This window comes from Salminus brasiliensis, chromosome 2 (genome assembly GCF_030463535.1).
Source record: "Salminus brasiliensis chromosome 2, fSalBra1.hap2, whole genome shotgun sequence".
NCBI lineage: Eukaryota > Metazoa > Chordata > Actinopteri > Characiformes > Bryconidae > Salminus > Salminus brasiliensis.
Genome location: NC_132879.1, coordinates 37,627,716 through 37,646,765, shown reverse-complemented (window position 1 = coordinate 37,646,765; position 19,050 = coordinate 37,627,716). Strand labels below are relative to the sequence as shown.

Below are 19,050 nucleotides of genomic sequence, written 5' to 3'. Positions count from 1 at the left end.
TTGTTGATTTCCTGGAACAGACCCAACTTTTGAGGACAGTCCACATGTTTTCAATAGGGTTAAGGAACCTGGAAGAAGAACCTCTATTAAGGTCCTTTTTCTTAAGAGGTTTCTTCGCCGTTACAAACTGAAGAACTTCCAAAGGTTCCTCAGGGATCTTATACTTTTAATAGGGTACATGAATCTAATGTACTGTGTATATAAAAATAAGCCATCGGGCACTGCTTTGGTAAGAATGTGGGGTCCTTAACTGAAAGGCAGGATGGGTAGATGCTACTTTACAATTATTTAGAATTAAGGCTATATATATTTTTGACCAAATATGTTTTATCAAGTCATTTTCATAAAAAAAAAAATGTCAGGCATCAGAAAAGACCCACATTGTCTTTAATCAGACTGCTATAACAAATGCATAAAGAACACATGAAGAGCTCCTGTTGAAGACAAGATAAAAAAACAACCATATAAAGACACCTTAAATGCAACACATGTAATCACTCCCTGAAGAAAGTAATGTAATCATGTGATTATGACGTCGTTTGTTGTTCCATAGCAACGGAATGAGAACGTACATGTGATTACGTCATAGTCAGTGAAGACGTTTAGTTCATAAGCTGATCAGATGAGCTGAGAGTGGAATCAGCGGGATTAGGTAAGTGTTAGATCTACATGTAGGAGAGAGATAGTAGGGGATGTATGGTGGAGGTTAAAGACTGTGTGCTGATATTATTATTATTATTATTATTATTATTACTGAATAACAGACTGAACTAGTTCCCACAGTCCTCACACTTCCACTCCATCCATTTAGCCATGCTTTAGTTAGGACTGACTGAAATTCCTCACTGGATCCTGGTTCTACAAATGTTAGGAAGTGAAATATCAGTGCTTTAGCTTTGTTGAAATGAGAGCTGGTGCTGAAGAAGTTAAAAACCTAATCTAATTCTGCTGAAAAAACAGCCTGACCAGCTCAAACTGGAGCAGTTTAGCTCTTTACCAGCGTAACGTGTGTTTGAGTTTGATGGTTTAACTGGTTTACCAGCATGATAACGCTGACCAAGCTAGTCGACCAGCTAGTCCAAGCCAGTAGCTCATAAACCAGCTAAACCCTCAACTCTAAATAAAACATGCTGGTCAACAGATAAACTGGTCAACCAGCTTAACCAGCTAGTTTACCAGCATAGGCTGTGTTTTCACCTGGATGACCAGCTTTTCCACCACTTTGACCATCAAGGACCAGTTCAGACTATCAGAAACCAGTAACTGATTTTTTCATCAGGGAAACTAAGGCTATGCTCTAAATCTGCAGAATAAAAACATGTCATATGAATAATTAGTGCATTTTATGTAATATAATAATGTGGATGAAAATTTCAGAAATTAGACACCAATAAATATTAGATGATGAGGAAAATAAGAACTTTCCAAAAGATTAATAATATTTTAAATATTTATTCAAATATGTATTCTTTTTTCAACAGCAATGATGGTCAAAATACTGACCGTGTTGTTTGCTGTGGCCCTGGTGGTCTCCTGTGGCCTTGAAGCCCCACAGAGGTCAGCGTGCAGCGGAGTAGATAGGCGCGGCGTGGTGGACATCACTGAGGAGCAGCGTGTTAACAGTAACACTGTGTGTATCTCCTTCTACTTCTCCTCTCTGAAACCATGACTTTACACCCATATGTTTACAATCCAGAACCCAGAACACACACTAGTGCAGGGGAGCCCGAGCCTAGTGCTGGAAGGTTGGAGTCCAGCACAGTTCACACACATTCTACACATAACTGCACTGGTTACTGCTAGGTGTGTTACAGCAGGGAGCTCTTCAAACTGTGTTTGACTGGGATATTAGTGTGTGTGTGTGTGTGTGTGTCTATGAGTCTTCATAATCATGTTCTTAATGTTGAACCATAAAATAAGCATCATGAGAATATCCATCAGTAATGCCAGCGTTGATCATGAACTGCTTCTGTCTTTCAGAGCGTTTCTCAGTGTCTGCTGGGCAGCCAGCTGGTGTTCGATCTCAACGCCACTCTTCAGGAGAGCAAACACCTGAACCGCCGCTACTTCGACTGCCCAAAACCAGAGCAAGGCGTGCCCTGCTTCTTCTACAAAGACCGTAAGACCCCACTCATACTGCAGACTTCCCTCATCCCCTCTACAAAGTGTGCTAGTGATCTAAGTTTATCTAACTCTCCTCTCTCTCTCTCTCTCTCTCTCTCTCTCTCTCTCTCTCTCTCTCTCTCTCTCTAGTCTTCTATCCAGTCTTTGGTGTGAAGGAGAATGTCTCTGGAGAACTGGTCAGGTTCCTGGGCAGGTAAGAATTATAATCATTATTCTATAGATTTCTCATATTACTGCTCTTTCGCGTCATCTGGGTGTAAAAGTCTCAAAACTTTTAACCATTAAAATAAATAAATCTCCTTCATTTTCATCCTCTTATCAAACAAACCACACTTTAACCTCAATCCCAAACTTTATTCCTCTGTGTGTGTGTGTGTGTTTCTTCACAGCTACACCTTTAAGGTAGTAGGTGGGGGTCCATATTCCAGAGACAACATCCGTGGATACAGTGAGGAGGAGATCCAGCACTACAACAGCTTCAATGACAGGTTTCTACATCAGATAGACTGAATGTGACAGTTCAGATTCCACACCACTGACTTACCAACTACAACAGTCTGTCTAACTGCTATGATCAATATTAACTACTGCCCTGTGTGTGTGTGTGTGTGTGTGTGTCAGTGCAAGCCTCGAGGAGACTCTTATTTGGACGTTACAGAACATTCCAGACTCTGTTAACGTGACCAAAGAGGGCTTCATTGTAATGCGTAACTCCTTCAACTGGGTCAGGTGAGAGCTCCCACTGCTGATTCTGTTTAAAACGAACTGTGTGTGTGTGTGTGTGTGTGTGTGTGTGTGAGAGAGAGAGAGAGAGAGAGGGAGAGAGAGAGAAAGAGAGAAGAGAAAACTTTTGACTGTTTGACTTTGAGTGGAGTTACATCAACAGCTCCCTCTTCTGTTATTCTACAATAATGAACTGTGTGTGTGTGTGTGTGTGTGTGTGTGTGCAGATGGGTGTGTCAGAGAAACTCTCCCTGTGGGGATCTAACTCCTCAGGGTCTGCTGGATCCAGATTTCTTCTTCCTCATTGAGGTCTCCAACAAGTACGTCCTCTTGATTTTGATTGATAGAAAATGACGCTGTAGAAAAAGAAGCTGCTTTTTAATGGAGGTCTGAAGAGAAACAGGAGTTTTAACAACAGATAGGATTTATGCAGTTTGGTCACTAGAGCTATCTGAGTTAACTTTACCTACCAAGCCCCTCACCCTCGCCCCACTGTGTACTTTATTTGAACATCACAGGTATAAGATTGTGATGAGAGTGTGCCCCCCAGTGGTGAAAAAGAGCTATGCATCAGTTTCTCTCTCAGTTTCTCTGTACTGCTTATTTGTGTGTGTGTGTGTTTGTAGGGGAGTTGACAGGAGCACATCCTGTGAACATACTGCCCTGTTTGAGCTGCATGTTCATGGACTTCCTATGATGCCACTGAGAGCCCTGTTCTACGTGGGGGTGAGAGACTTCTTCAGACATTTTACACAATATAATGGATTAGAAAAACATGTTTTAGTAGAAGAGCTGAACATTTAGAAGAACAGTCAACACACTCATTACAGACCAAACCCTTAAAGACGCTCTCTGTGTTTGTAGATGACCATGATCACCATTGTGAGCATCCTGATCTTCTACATCCTTTACAAGTGCTGTGGGTCGAGACAACAGAACCACTGCACTGTAGAACATGAGAGCCCTGTAGAAGAAGGTAACTCACAGTTACACACCTATACTCTATGTCTAGCACACAGATACACACCTATACTCCCTGTCTAACACACACAGATACACACCTATACTCCCTGTCTAACACACACAGATACACACCTATACTCTCTGTCTAACACACACAGATACACACCTATACTCCCTGTCTAACACACACAGATACACACCTATACTCTCTGTCTAACACACACAGATACACACCTATACTCCCTGTCTAACACACACATACACACCTATACTCTCTGTCTAACACACACATACACACCTATACTCCCTGTCTAACACACACATACACACCTATACTCCCTGTCTAACACACACATACACACCTATACTCCCTGTCTAATACACACCTATACTCCCTGTCTAACACACACATACACACCTATACTCCCTGTCTAACACACACATACACACCTATACTCCCTGTCTAATACACACCTATACTCCCTGTCTAACACACACATACACACCTATACTCTCTGTCTAACACACACTTCTGAACACACTCATCATTCGCTGTCCGTCTCTCTCTGTCTCTCTGTAGAGGATCAGTGCAGTGTGTATGAGGAGTCTGAGGTCGATGGTCTGTCAGTGAAGGATTCGTGGACGAAGGTCGAGCAGATCTACCGCCTCATCCTGGCCTTCACCCAGAATCCTCTTTTCAGTGGCTTCATTCTGTTGGTGGTTCTGCTGGATACTGTGATGCTGATCATCCAGGCCTTCCCCACTGTCAGTGTTAGAGCAGGTGTGGTCAAACACTATCTAGAGCTCATGTTCACTCTGTCACATGGTCACATTTCAGCTATTAGTTTGATATATAAACACACACACAAACACACGCACACACACACACACACACACACACATACACACTAATATGAATACACTCTAGACATGTGCTGGGATTCAGTAGTTCAGTATAGCAACATTATCATACACACTTAGTGATTTCTAGTACAGCACAGTGTAAAAAGATGATAAAAGTAAAAAATATTATTTTGACTGCTATGTCATGTGGATGGATACACACACACAGACACACACACAGTGCAGAGGATACTACACATCTGGATTGTTAAAGGGCTTATTTCTACATGTTGTTTTGTGTGGATGTAATAGGTTGGGTGTTCTCAGCTGTGGATGCCTGTTTCCTGGGCATCTACCTCATGGAGTTCTTGCTGAAGCTGGTGGTTTTGGGGCACAAGTACTTCCTGGACCCCTGGAATGACATGGGTGAGCTGATCTGTCTCTTATAAGAGTAGTCGACATGGTCTTAAAATAACAGCCAGGTTCTGCAAACTGAAATTCATGTACAGATGATTTTGAAATCTCATGGAGCGAGTTTTTATATGATAGCATGTTAGAACTTCTTCAGAGTCTTGATTTTTTCTCTGTTCCTATTTTTCTTTCAGACTTCATCATTGTTGTGATGAGCGTGGTGGACTTTACACTGCCACTGCTTCAGTCCTCAGGACTCTTTGGCAGCAAGCAGACTTCCAGCGTCTTCCGCATGCTGAAGGTCATGAAAGGAGCGCGTGCAATCAGGGCTTTCCGTTTGCTGAAAGCCATCCAGTAAGAAAAATGACAGCTTTGTTGATGTTGTCAATCAGGCAGTTACGGGTGTCCATATCTGTGGCTTTCACTTTGAATCACTAACTGGTAAAGCTTTGGTCAATGTACCAAAAGGGGTGTTCAGTTCCTCCCATATATTAACTCGAGGACTCTCTCTCTTCTTCTAGCTCCTTCCATACGCTGCATGTGATCCTGACAACTGCTGTGAAGTCTCTCCGGTCCATCGGCTCCACGGCGTTCATCATGCTTATGATTATATCCATGTTTGCTATTTTTCTCCGGGTGCTGTACAGTGAGTCTGACCCGGAGAGGTTTGGAAGCGTGATGAGCACCATCACCACCTTGTTCCAGGTGCTGACACTGGATGACTGGTCCCTGGTCTTCAGCACCAGCAATTCCAAAGGTGAGGGCTCATGTCTTTCTAGTAGTCAACAAGTCACATGAGAAACTCACTAAAGTCATGAAAAAAGAATCAAATAGAATAGGTCTGATTCTGTTTTGATTCAGGAAATGATTCAATGCATCAGATCTTGCAACAGTTCAGTTGAATTAATTTGTGACGATTCAGAGTAAATGTAGCTTAAGGGACTGTTGATTGGCTCACCTTCCCCCTTTTCTAATAATTTGAATATTAAACAATATTAATAAAATATTTATAACTTGTAACTGCTGTCTATTTTCTAGAATTTTAAACAAATATATATTTGTCCTCTATTTTGTTTTCTACATCTAACAGGAGCTTCTCACATCATGGTCTTCCTTGTGCTGTACATCTTAGTGGAGAACCTAATTCTCCTCAAGTAAGTTACCTGGAATAACCTCTCAGTGTTCCCAGTTTCCTATTCTGTGACCATTACAGTACAAAATGATGTCTACAAAGGCATTTCCTCATCTGGCTCTTATTTATAATAGTCGAAAGTCAAGGCAGTGAGATCTATAAAGCATTTAGCCAGTCATCCCACCACACTGTTAAACTCAAGACCATCAATGAGCAGCAAAACCTCTCACATCACCAGTCAGATGGTGTTGATTATCTCTACTCAGTTCATGTTAATGTTTCTTTATTCACTTCTTTTTCCCTGTTCTTCAAGCATCATCCTTGCAGTATTAGTGGACAACTTAGGACTCACAATCAACACCACCAATCAGCAGGTACACAGAGTTCAGACTCCTGCAATGTAGAATAAGTCCTAGATGTGTAATGGTTCAGTATTCTAACTAACCTCTGATTTCAGATCCAACATACTCAAGTGGATGAAGACGAGTATATCAAGAAGATCGGTAAGTGTGTAAGACAGCATGGCTTACCTGACAGAAGGGCTGGCTGGTAAAACAATGACTACTACTTTTTGGTAGTAAACGATTGATTGATAAATACTCTCTGTTCAATAGAAGGAGTTAACAGACCATAAGACCACAAGTAAATTTAACAAGTTTACTGCAGTGTTTTAATAATAAATAACCCACATAAATAACCCATGGATGATCCTCCCTGGAGGTTTCTGCTAACTTATAAAAATACAGAATATCTGGACATTAACTTACACTATACATACATACATTATACATACTAAGCCTAGAGGGAGCTCGCAACACAGCAATCATGCTCGACACCATCTTGGTCTTAAGTTCTTAAAAAGGCTTAAATTAGCTTGTTCTTTAATGTTCTTTACTGATTCTGTGATTTATGGTTCTCTGTCACTTCAACAGAACTGGAGCTGAGTGAGCCTCAGTCAGAGGAGGAGTCGTACCAGGAGGCTCTCAGACAATCTTTCATTGATAAGAAATACAGCAAGAGGTGAGAGACACTGTTTCAGTAATACCCATATGCTGTTGCCTCAAGCGTAGTAATAGGATCGGGATATGACATCATATTCTTAGAAAATGTAGAAAAACCCAACTATAGTGGATGATCATTAAGTCACACTGCCTCAAGCTCACACTGCTTTTCTCTGAAGGACTGCTGTTTGTTGTGTTTATAGGAAGACAGAGCTCATGATGAACTACCTGAGCGTATTGACCAACATGGAGCAGACCCAGTTCTCAATCGGGTCAGAAGCTTTTTTAATGGAGAAACTGGTGGAATGCAGCTTTAAGGTAAGGAGCTTTTTCATATTCATGCCATTTCAATTACAATACCAAAAAAAAAAGTAAAGTTCCTTCTGATATTGAATATTGTGAGAACAACACTAACAGTTATAATAGAAATATTTTTCAACTTTATAAAAGTAAAAAAACTCTATAAAAGAATAAAATTCAAAACAGTAACGTTCCTGTTAAAATAACAAGAAGTGTAAATATCCGTAAGGCAGTTCATTAAAAACTGTAAAAACTGTATTTATCCTTATAAAGGAGTTACTGAGGTTTTTCTTTTTTCTTTTAGGGAGAGGAAGTAGAAACTGACAGCAGTTGAGATCTGATCTACACCCAGCTGTTGATGATGTGGAAAAGTGCAAACACTTTATTTAGTGGCATGTAAAGGTTTGGACTCTTTTGTGAGGTAATGTCCGCAGGCAAGCATCAGGTGTACAGGCACCCCACATACTCTGTTTGGGCTCTGCCTAGAACAGATAATGCAGGAGGACTGCGTGGACCCAACACACGCAAGGTCCACCTTTGGGGTGCTGTGCAAATTCCCATCAGGCAAAGGGCAAGTTCAGAGAGGCCCTTGGTCTCATAGACCTTGGTGACCCTGGGACCAACCATCTTAAAAGTAGATGGTCTAAGAGTTGGCCAGGATGAGAGGTGGCAGTCAGGTGTGGGGATACACACAAGTCCCCAGCTGGCAGCTGCATCGTTGGAGTTTATCCCAGTAGATGAGAGGGTCGCCTCAGTGTGACTTCCTGTTGCAGAGAGGAAAGCTCTGACTGTTGTGTGTCTGTTCTGCTCCACAGCAGTTCAGAGTATTCGGCCCTGTTTGGAGAAAGTGGGTGGAGTTCGCAACAGGTTTCCATTCACTGCCTCCATTCTTCTGCTGGGTGACTTCAACGCTCATGTAGGCAACGACTGGGAAACCAGGGGAGGAGTGATCAGAGGGGAACAGCCTGCCTGATCTTAACTCGAGTGGTGGGATGTTATTGGACTTCTGTGCTTGTCACAGTTTGACCATAACAAACACCATGTTCGAACACAAGGTTGCTCAGAAATGGCACCTTGGGCCAAAGGTCAATAGACAATTTGGGTTTCTGTCATTTGACCTAAGGCCATGTTTCGGACACCTGGGTAAAGAGAGGTTCTGGTCCGTAAACTGATCACTTCTGGTGGGTGGTGGATCAGGGCAATGGGGAAACCTGCCAGACGGCCCCGGTAGGCCCAAACGAGAAGTGAAGGTCTTCTGTGAAAGGCTGGCAGTGGACTCTGTCCAAACTGATCTCAACTTCCATCTCCAAGAGAACTCCATAGATGTTCTGGAAGAGGTTGGGACATGGAGTCCAAATGAACCCTGTTCAAGACCTCTGTCATGGAAACTGCTGTACATAGCTGTGGCTAAAAGCTTGTTGGTGGCTGTTATGGCGGTAAAGGATGCCGTCATGTGGAAGAAGGAGGCTTTCTGAGCTTGGCTCACTCAGGGTACCCCATATTCCACTGACAGGTTCCAACAAGCAATAAGTCTGCAGCTTTGGCAGAAGCTGAAGTGAAATCTAGGGCATGTATGGAGTTTGGAGAGACCATGGAAAATTACTTTAGGGTAGTTCCTTAAGGACGTTCTGGAAAAAACTCGACAGCTCGTAAGGGAAAGGAGGGACACTCTCCAAATTGTGCTCAGTAAAGGAGGTGAAGCTCTGAACTCTTAATATGTCGGGTGCTGGACGGAACACCTTGGTCAGGAACCCTGGGTAATGGCCAAATGAGTTTTCTCTGTTGAGTAGCCGTGCTCACTCTCGACAATCAAATGAGAAGCTCTGATATCTGGGAGAAGCTCTGGGCATCCCATAGTGGGTGCCTGGGCTTCTTTTCTTGCCCTATTGCTACCGCTACCCTGCAATAGACTAATCAGATCATAAGATCATACTGATGACCTCAAAAGAGCAGTGCATGTAAGATGGCCCAGGAATCTCACATAACTTTTCAGTGGTTATCCGGTGTCGACCAGAGGAGGATGGGTTCCCCTGTTGAGTCTTGGTTCCTCTCAAGGTTTCTTCCTCCTGTTCTTAGGGAGTTTTTCCTTGCCACTGTTGCCATTGGCTTGCTCACTTGGGGCTTGGAACCGGATCTCTGTAAAGTTATGCACAGTAACAGAAACTTTTGCATGCCACTGTACATGACTCACTTCACCATGAAATAAAGTGACCTTCCACTGCTTCTCTGTACATGCTGTTTTCTTTGAAATAGTAATAATAAGTAGATCCAGAAAAGACAAGAAGAAAATGAACAGTGTACTTCAGTGATCACCAGTGTCACCCCTAAACCACTTCAAGCTTTTAAGACAGTTAAAGATTACTGGGAAAAGACTGTTGATGTTGCAGTTCATGAACAGATCACAAAATGTAATAAATAATGGTTTAAGTCTTATTTAGCGCCCTTACTCTGGGTTATAATGGATAAACTGGCCTAGTAAAGTATCCAGGAAGAGCGCTCTGCGTTCTGTAGATTATTTTAGTTAGCTATTAATAATTTTACTGTTTGTTTACTGACAATTATGAACATAAAGGTAGTAACATGAACTTTAAACACCCAAATTTAATATGTCATGGTGTGTAGAGCTTGTAGGCAGAGGTGGACGTAAACACAGGTTTTTAATGCAAAGAAAACTAAACAGAACACTAAGAAATATAAACAAGGGAACAAACCAGAGACTGAAACTAACAAAAGAAACAAACAGAGACTGAACAGAAAAGCTAAGATAAACTAAACTAACACACTGTGAACCAACATGAACACGAATCAACAAGATCACATACAAGACCAGACAAAGGAAGGCTGGAACAAAGGGGTACGTATACACAGGGACAAACGAGGAACACAAGGGACTAACAAGGGGCGTGGCTACAGAGTTGGCACAGGTGGGATCACTAATAAACGAGGTGTGGGTTCTGCTTCTTTTTTGCTCTGTTTGTTTCTTGTCTGTCCTAGCCCCTCCTGTTCATTAGTGTCCCCACCTGTACCTCCTCTGTAGCCACACCCCCTTGTTAGTCCCAGGTGTTCGTTTGCCCCCGTGTATAAGTACCCCTTTGTTTCAGCCTATAACACTATAAACAAGACAAGAAACAAGCATATGTTTACACAAAACAAAGGCATGACTGTATATAAAGAGAGGGTTTAACATGTCCAAAATAAGAGGTATTGAACCTAGCATTCAGCAGACTTCACTAATGTACCTACATCTAGTGCAAACCCTCCTTAGAAATCTAAATACTGTTACTGGAGCAAAGTTAATATCTTTAATTTTAGAAGAAACACTGGCTAAGCGATGTCTGCAAACATATGGGCATAGAGTGCACATGCTCATATAACAATCAACACAACTGAAAGAAAAGCTCAACCTTGAGTTATTACACACATAGGCATGTAACTGACCTCATCAAAGTTTAAGTACTCAGCTGAAAGACTCTCCGATAAAACTTTGTAGACTTCTTTTATTTCAGTTGTGCTAAACAGGTTCTGATCCAGCAGTGCGACAGATGAAGGCTCAATCTGAAACAAATGTACACATTCATTGAGGAGTTAGATTTTTTTTTTTGGTGCAGAATCATAACTTATTGAACGGTCTTCTACTGTTTTAGCTTGTCATTGTGTTTAACTTCCTAAAACTCTATCTAAGTAAATGTACAGTCATGAAAAAAATAGGACACCCAATGAAAACCCTGGTATTTTTTCCTGCTTGTACACCTCAAATGGAAATCCAACCTGTGGGCTCTCTTTCTGATGGTAGATGCTGTACTTTGACATAAATTGTGCTACCTGTAGATCCTGCAAATGCATTTTAGGATTGTTGAATATTGCTGATATTGACTGTCTCAGACAAAACCCTGTCAGTCACTCGGGCCGCTGCTATACGTGTAATGCCCAGAGTGGACACATTTACACTTTCCACTGCTGCCTGCGGATGCTGCGGCATCGCCGCCTTAAGCTGAGTCTTTGTCATTCGCTGCTGTTCTTCTTCCTCCAGTCTCTGTGCAGACGAGAATTATCCACAATTCCATTTAACTTACAGACCATATTACTGTGTATTACATTGTACACCAAACTATCAGGTCTATGGTCTCAATCAAAGAGCAAGGCCAGTAATGCTCTCTTGATCTCTCGGGCACAGATCAGCACTAAGGAGGCCAGTAGTAGCAAAAGTTTAAAAATAACTCTATAGCAATCATCGCAACAGCACTTCCCTCATGTCAAACATTTTACCTTTTCTTTCAGCCTTTAAAAAAAGGTCTGGTAACAGACTATAAGGCAGAGAGAGAGAGAGATAGAGAGAGAGAGAGAGAGAGAGAGAGAGAGAGAGAGACAGATAAAAAGAGAGAGACCTGCAGCACATGTTTCAGCTCTTTCAGTCTGCTGGAGCCACGGCTCGCCAAAGCTCGAATTAGAGAAGGAACATCTGTCTCAGAATCAGTTGGTGTGGACTCATCCATGGAATCTGTGTCATGTAACAATCTGCATAAAACCGCTGATACATTTTAGAGATGTGCTGGTGATGTGATATTACAACAGACATAAGATTAAATTACAATTACAACAAGACAAATATTATACGATCCTATTCATTTATTCTACACCCATGCACTGAATCATTGGTGTAAATCTCAGAGAAGAAAGATTTAATTTGTTTAGGTTTCTTTTAAAAACTATTCAAAGCATTGTGAATCCTCAAATCGTACCAAAGCATTTGACCAAAGTTCTATCAAATCTGAATTGTACCAAAGAAATATATGATCTGATTGTTTTGATTTGGTTTGAGAATCATCTGTATAAACACACTGAATACACAATTCTGAATACACAAGTCTGAAAACACAAAAAAGTAACGTAATTACTATTACTGATCAATTATAAGATTCCAAAATCAATGTAGTTAAATTGTCAGCTTCAAATAATGGCATCACTATACATCAAGGCTCTTAATTTCACATGTGTGTGTGCATATCTGACCTCTTCAGGTCCTCAGAAGGGTTTCTATCTTTCTCCAGGCTGTAGCAGGGGTCTGCTGACAGAAGAACTGAAGGTGACAGAGGCCTTGCTGGCAGTGATGCCATCTCTAGCTCTTCTAGCAGTGTTTCCCTCTGCAGGTCTGGCATGGAATTGCATCCCTGAGAGATTTACCAGAAAAGCACAAACATTTACTGTTCCTCTGAGGAACAGTGTATTCAGCATGGGTACTAAAGGGCCAGTCTCCAGCCAAGTTGGAAAGCTGGTGGTTTCCCTACTCAGACACACCTGATTGCACTCATGAGGTAATTACCAGCCAAAGTGGGTGTGTTGAAGCCCTTCAGGACTGAAACTAAGACAACAGCTAGAAGCTTAGGTTAGTCAAGGTTAATGGTAAATTTGGTTACCTTCAGCCTGGTAACAGGGCAATGTTCTTCTTCTAGCTTTGTAGGTACAATGGCAGTGCTGCCTAAAACACACATCATACACAGTGTGAAAAACTGAAAGAGAGAAACATAGAGATGTACAGGGGCACAAAGAATGACAGTGAGTTTTTTTTTTTCAAAAGCTTGGAATTTGTATTTTTAGCAAAACCAATTTGTGGTGGGTTTGGGGTATGTTCAAAATGCAGCTTATTGGCTAGACCTGGGCTGTTTCAGTTGTTCAAATCATTAGCAGGAAGACCGTACATGTTATTATAATGATTAAGAAAGCTATACAGCATAAAGACTGAAGCTATAATAAAAGTAGTATCAAGAATGCTTCATTTGTCAAAAATGGTGGTCAAATCTTGCAGCAGATTATTTGACAAAATGACTGCAAACATATATATCACCATTTATACAAGATTTAGACAATGCATCATGCCTAATTTAGCTTAATCCATACTGTCACTCTAAGCAAACAGTTCTTTGAATATATGAATCTCTAAAATAAAACTGCACCACTTTTTTTTACTTTAATAATGATATTAATAATATAATAATACTATCATAATTGTCATGAAAAATAACAAAAACATTTAACAAGACAAATGATTTTGGAGACCCCTGAAGATCAGACTTTGGAGTGGTAGTGTACTGTATGTGTATGCTAACACAGGCTCATCATACTGCGCGTCTCCATACTGCTGGCTGTCAGCTCTGGATGTGATGGCATGAGGTCATACACCTGCGCCAGATCCAGTGGTTTAATTTTTTCTTGGATCTGAAGGGAGAAAATAATAAGAGTAATATTTCACCGATCTATGCCGATCTTTAAAACATCTTTCTCTCGTTCACACACACACACCCCAATATCCACTAGCTTACAGGAACGCACAACAACCTCTGTTAGGTCTGTATCTACCTTCCTCTTCTGTTGCCTGCTTGCCATGTGTTTCTTAGGTTTACTGTGTGGGTGGCTGTCTAATCTGTGAGGAACAACTTTGGTGTGCATCTGTGGAGAACCCAGTCTCTCTCCGTGCTCTCCGTCTCTTGACTTTACAGCACCTCGCGTAGCCTTGATCCCCGTGGCAAAATTGCGCTGGATTGAGTGAGCATTCAAACTGCAAACAGATACAGAGAGAGATTATTTACCTTAACATTTTTGCTATATATCCCACCTCCAGCCATTAACAGGTACAGAGAAAATGCATTAATTGTAATTAAGGAACAGCACAAGCCCCTCAAACATTTATTAAACACCCCCTGTCTTCGCCACCTATCAGACAGCCTCACAGTTCACTATAAGCCTTGGGGCTCCAATCTTATTTGAAAAGGTGGGTGTGCAGCTACAGACAACCATTGGTTCAGGCTTATTTTTTTTATACTAGAAGAACCGCTTCTAGTACCGCGATTCTATGTGTAGCCCAAGTCACAGCCTGGCTGAGAAGTAGCGTTCTGGTATAATTAATACAGAATAACGCTCTGCGTTCACTGCCTTTATTCCTGCTTCCCTGTCTCCTTACTCAACACCCATATTCCAGGATCTACCAAAACCCCCTGCACTGCCCTCCAGCAGATGTTCTCACCTGACCCTTTTCAACCTGCACCAGGAACGACAAGCCAAGGCCAATGGGCAGGAAAAGGATTGGCGGATGGTCTGGAACTTGACTACTGCACCTGGAGTAGTGGTAGACTCAAGGATGACTCTACAAGATGCTACAGAAGCACTCAAGAAGCTCTTCAATTTTGTGTACAAATTTTGCTGGAGTTAAAAAGGTGTCCTGCACTGCAAGATGATGAGTGAACGTGCGACTGTCAAGCGACAAGCTGTGTTGGGTACTGTGTCAGATCAAGAGCCACACCCCAGGAGCTCGACCCCCAACCCACCTTGGGTTTCCCCTTTGGGTATTTCCCCAAGGAACAGTCTCAGGATGGCAGTCTAAAGCATGCATTTGACAAAGTGAGAGCACTTAATGATTAAATACTCCAGCCAGGAGTCGCCCTGTCATGGGATCCCGAACTGATCAGGGCACGACCTTGTTTTCCCTATTCTTATTACTACATTGTTGAAAGCCCTGAGGTGTCCATAAAGTCAACACAAGCATTGCTAGATGCAGGAGAATTTGCTCTTGGCTAAGGAACGGCAATACTGCACCAACAACAGGAGTACAGTCAGTTATGTGGCCGGTTCTGTTGGCGTAAGGGTGCAGAGTGAGGACACGGGAGCAGGTGCATTTGTACTACTAGCACTCCATCAGATTAACATAAATAGCTTTTTAGCTGATTTGCTTAATTGCATACTCCAGCTCAGTTGTACACTTTGTACACTTTCTGGAAGTGTATCAACTGTCAAAAGTGACAGTTAACACAGAAAAATATATAATCAAAATATCTAATTATTTAGAGGCTAATGTAGATATAAAAATGCCTCTTACAATCTGCTGAGGTCCATGGCCAAGTGAGAGGCTAGGCGGCTGCAGTTGACCTGGTGGCTGAAGACAGCACGCTTCCCCCGCCTCTTTAACATGTGTAGGTAATGCAGGTAGAGCTGCTCACAGATGCACAGGACCTCAGCAAACGTCTGGCTACGCATCTCCTTATTCTCCTCTGAGGTCAGTGTGGGGTCAGCTGGAAGCCCACGCAGGTCCCCCCAAATTAGACTCAATTCTGCCATCATTACTTCTTCCTGCGTACAAACAGCAGTACGCACTGAATCTGCTTGAGTCACTGTCACACACATATGAAATACATTGATCAGTCATAACATTACTACCACCTGCCTAATACTGAGTTGCCCCCCCTTGTGCCACCACAACAGATTGAACTATGTCACCACAATACCTCTGAAGGCATCCTGTGGTATCTGGCAGCAAGATGTTAGCAGTAGATCCTTTAAGTCCTTTGGAGCACTTTTGGTAGGTACTGACCACTGCATACCAGAAAAACCCTACAAGACCTACCTGATGTTTTGGAGATGTTCTGACCCATCTAGCCATTGCAATTTGGTCCTTGTCAAAGTGTCCATTTTTCCTGCTTTTAACAAATCAACTTCAAGAACTGACTGTTCACTTTCTGCCTAATACTTCCCATCCTTTGACAGATACCATTGTAGATGAAGAGAATCAATGTTTTTCACTTCACCCACAAGGGCAAACTTACTTCCAGCGTAGTCGTCATTCATTCAGAATAATGAAAGACTGACCAGTGTTTCCCGGTCTTCAAAGGAGATGGTGTGGACGGTCTGCTGTGTGATTTTGTTCCTCAACTGCTGGCAGAATTCTGACAGAGAGGCTGGAACGTTTGTTAGATCTTTAAAGGTTGAAGACTCTGTTCTCTCTTCCTGGACCCTGCCTAAGAAACATACGAAATGGACTTATTTGTCATAGGATTACATTATATTTGTATTACACTATACACTTACATTGTAAACCTTTCTATATGATATTATTACATTTATTTTATAAACATTACATATGGACACCCATGCATCACACAACTATGGTTCTATGGACGGTGTGCTTCTTTTTATACTGGTAACAACTTATATTCTTTTATATATTTTGAAACATTGCTTTGGAAAAAGAGCTGAGGTAGGGTTGGGCACTGATGTTGGGAGACATGGTCTCCTTTACAGTTGAAGTGTTTCTACAGTTTTCTGCACCCCAAGCTAAGCATCCTGTATTTTTAATGGCAATGTGAGGCTAAACATCATGCTATGCCCAGCACAGAGAGTAAAAGGAAAGTCCTCTAAAAAAAAAGGAGGGAAAAAACACAAACCTGTCGCCTTCATTTCATTCATGTCTGTGTTACCAAAAAGTGAGAGGGAGCCTAGAGCATCCTGGAAATACTTCTGAGTGTCGCGTGTGTGGGTCAGGATCTGGGTCATGGAGAGTGTCATGCCCTTGTGCTCCGATTTCAGCCGGCAGCTTGTGTCTGTGGCAGCACTGCGTCTATTCATCACTCCTCTGCTCATTCTCACACATGCTGGCAAAACAGACCTAAATGAAAAAAAAATGAACAACATTTTTATATTTTTATATTATAAACAAATAAATAAATATGTATTGTTTATTTTAGAAATGCAGTGTAAATTGCTGAAAGGTCTAGAAGATGCACCAGTGTATAAAGCATAAACAGGTGTCCCAGAGTATACTGCTTTTAAACGTTCGTAATTTTTTTAAAAGATTAAAAAATATAAAAAAATAACAGTAAGTACAGAAAACCTGCATAAAGTATTTAAATGTAGCTACTTTTATTATCCCATGAGCCACTTTTATTCTTCAGACAGGGAGCTATACCAGCAGGACTACATAGCTACCGAAGGTGGCGCCAGTTTTGTACTACACTCCTCTTTATTGGTGCTTAAAACGTCTAAATCAGATCTGTACTTTAGTCTAAATGACATATTCTCGTGTTTATTCCCCCTCGTAATAAGATCCTAAAAATGTTCTGGTCTATAAATAACAACAAATGAACGTTAAAGGTGGTAATATCGTCCACTTCCCGGGGAACTTCTCCCCTGTTGGTCCATCGCCATTACTGTAGCACTGTAATGCGCTTCACTTGACCTCGCAGATCTGTAGCTAGCTACCTCAGAAGCCTTTGCAGGAAAGCTGCTTCTCTCACAGGAAAAATAAAACTCCGAAAAACTCAAATAAAAATAATCCAACTGGCTTTTGTCCGCACAGAGGTTTAGCTGTAAGACGCGGTGGCTAAAACTAAAAGCCTACTCCCGCACTTCCTGCGCTGTCCGAGCAGGTCCCGTTTCCATAGAAACACACTCTCACACACACACAATGGACTCCTGGACTGCCAAGTTCAAACACTAGAAGCTCAATAAGCTTAAAGCTATCGGCTTTAGCAGCTAATGCTAGTTAGCTTTACAGTCAGGGTCAGGATATAAGCAAGTCACACCCTGAGCAGATACTTTTGGTACCCATCATCAAGCTCATGATTCTGTTTGAATATCTGATCACACTTCTGTCAAGAGTTGGAGTAGAGTTCAGTTCAAGTTGTTGATTTCCTGGAACAGACCCAACTTTTGAGGACAGTCCACATGTTTTCAATAGGGTTAAGGAACCTGGAAGAAGAACCTCTATTAAGGTCCTTTTTCTTAAGAGGTTTCTTCGCCGTTACAAACTGAAGAACTTCCAAAGGTTCCTCAGGGATCTTATACTTTTAATAGGGTACATGAATCTAATGTACTGTGTATATAAAAATAAGCCATCGGGCACTGCTTTGGTAAGAATGTGGGGTCCTTAACTGAAAGGCAGGATGGGTAGATGCTACTTTACAATTATTTAGAATTAAGGCTATATATATTTTTGACCAAATATGTTTTATCAAGTCATTTTCATAAAAAAAAAAATGTCAGGCATCAGAAAAGACCCACATTGTCTTTAATCAGACTGCTATAACAAATGCATAAAGAACACATGAAGAGCTCCTGTTGAAGACAAGATAAAAAAACAACCATATAAAGACACCTTAAATGCAACACATGTAATCACTCCCTGAAGAAAGTAATGTAATCATGTGATTATGACGTCGTTTGTTGTTCCATAGCAACGGAATGAGAACGTACATGTGATTACGTCATAGTCAGTGAAGACGTTTAGTTCATAAGCTGATCAGATGAGCTGAGAGTGGAATCAGCGGGATTAGGTAAGTGTTAGATCTACATGTAGGAGAGAGATAGTAGGGGATGTATGGTGGAGGTTAAAGACTGTGTGCTGATATTATTATTATTATTATTATTATTATTACTGAATAACAGACTGAACTAGTTCCCACAGTCCTCACACTTCCACTCCATCCATTTAGCCATGCTTTAGTTAGGACTGACTGAAATTCCTCACTGGATCCTGGTTCTACAAATGTTAGGAAGTGAAATATCAGTGCTTTAGCTTTGTTGAAATGAGAGCTGGTGCTGAAGAAGTTAAAAACCTAATCTAATTCTGCTGAAAAAACAGCCTGACCAGCTCAAACTGGAGCAGTTTAGCTCTTTACCAGCGTAACGTGTGTTTGAGTTTGATGGTTTAACTGGTTTACCAGCATGATAACGCTGACCAAGCTAGTCGACCAGCTAGTCCAAGCCAGTAGCTCATAAACCAGCTAAACC

The 19,050-nt window shown here is 41.5% G+C and overlaps 2 protein-coding genes across 4 annotated transcripts; one reads left to right on the top strand and one right to left on the bottom strand.

Moving 5' to 3' along the window:
* Positions 1 to 1,486: 1,486 nt before the first annotated feature.
* LOC140549691 (cation channel sperm-associated protein 1-like) lies at positions 1,487 to 9,720 on the top strand. The gene is made up of 18 exons (XM_072673441.1): positions 1,487 to 1,630; positions 1,981 to 2,119; positions 2,254 to 2,317; positions 2,514 to 2,612; positions 2,746 to 2,853; positions 3,075 to 3,167; positions 3,474 to 3,573; positions 3,712 to 3,823; positions 4,391 to 4,591; positions 4,966 to 5,079; positions 5,259 to 5,418; positions 5,586 to 5,821; positions 6,155 to 6,218; positions 6,510 to 6,570; positions 6,654 to 6,699; positions 7,129 to 7,216; positions 7,401 to 7,515; positions 7,802 to 9,720. Exons 1-18 carry the CDS (start codon positions 1,487 to 1,489, stop codon positions 7,829 to 7,831), a joined length of 1,974 nt encoding a protein of 657 aa, XP_072529542.1. The 3' UTR covers positions 7,832 to 9,720.
* Positions 9,412 to 17,692, bottom strand: LOC140549189 (coiled-coil domain-containing protein 87-like). Of its 3 annotated transcripts, none has more exons than XM_072672577.1 (11): positions 17,521 to 17,692; positions 16,707 to 16,927; positions 16,132 to 16,280; positions 15,365 to 15,615; positions 13,852 to 14,050; positions 13,602 to 13,710; positions 12,912 to 12,973; positions 12,508 to 12,665; positions 11,883 to 12,012; positions 10,936 to 11,052; positions 9,420 to 9,633 (listed from the first exon to the last, which is right to left on the bottom strand). In XM_072672577.1, exons 2-11 carry the CDS (start codon positions 16,900 to 16,902, stop codon positions 9,487 to 9,489), a joined length of 1,518 nt encoding a protein of 505 aa, XP_072528678.1. In that variant the 5' UTR covers positions 16,903 to 16,927; positions 17,521 to 17,692; the 3' UTR covers positions 9,420 to 9,486. The 3 variants fall into 3 exon arrangements, with proteins under 3 accessions (XP_072528680.1, XP_072528678.1, XP_072528679.1); XM_072672578.1 differs by having other exon boundaries at positions 13,617 to 13,710; XM_072672579.1 differs by lacking the exons at positions 16,132 to 16,280; positions 16,707 to 16,927; positions 17,521 to 17,692 and adding an exon at positions 15,771 to 16,125 and having other exon boundaries at positions 9,412 to 9,633; positions 15,365 to 15,656.
* Between the last annotated feature and the right edge of the window lie 1,358 nt (positions 17,693 to 19,050).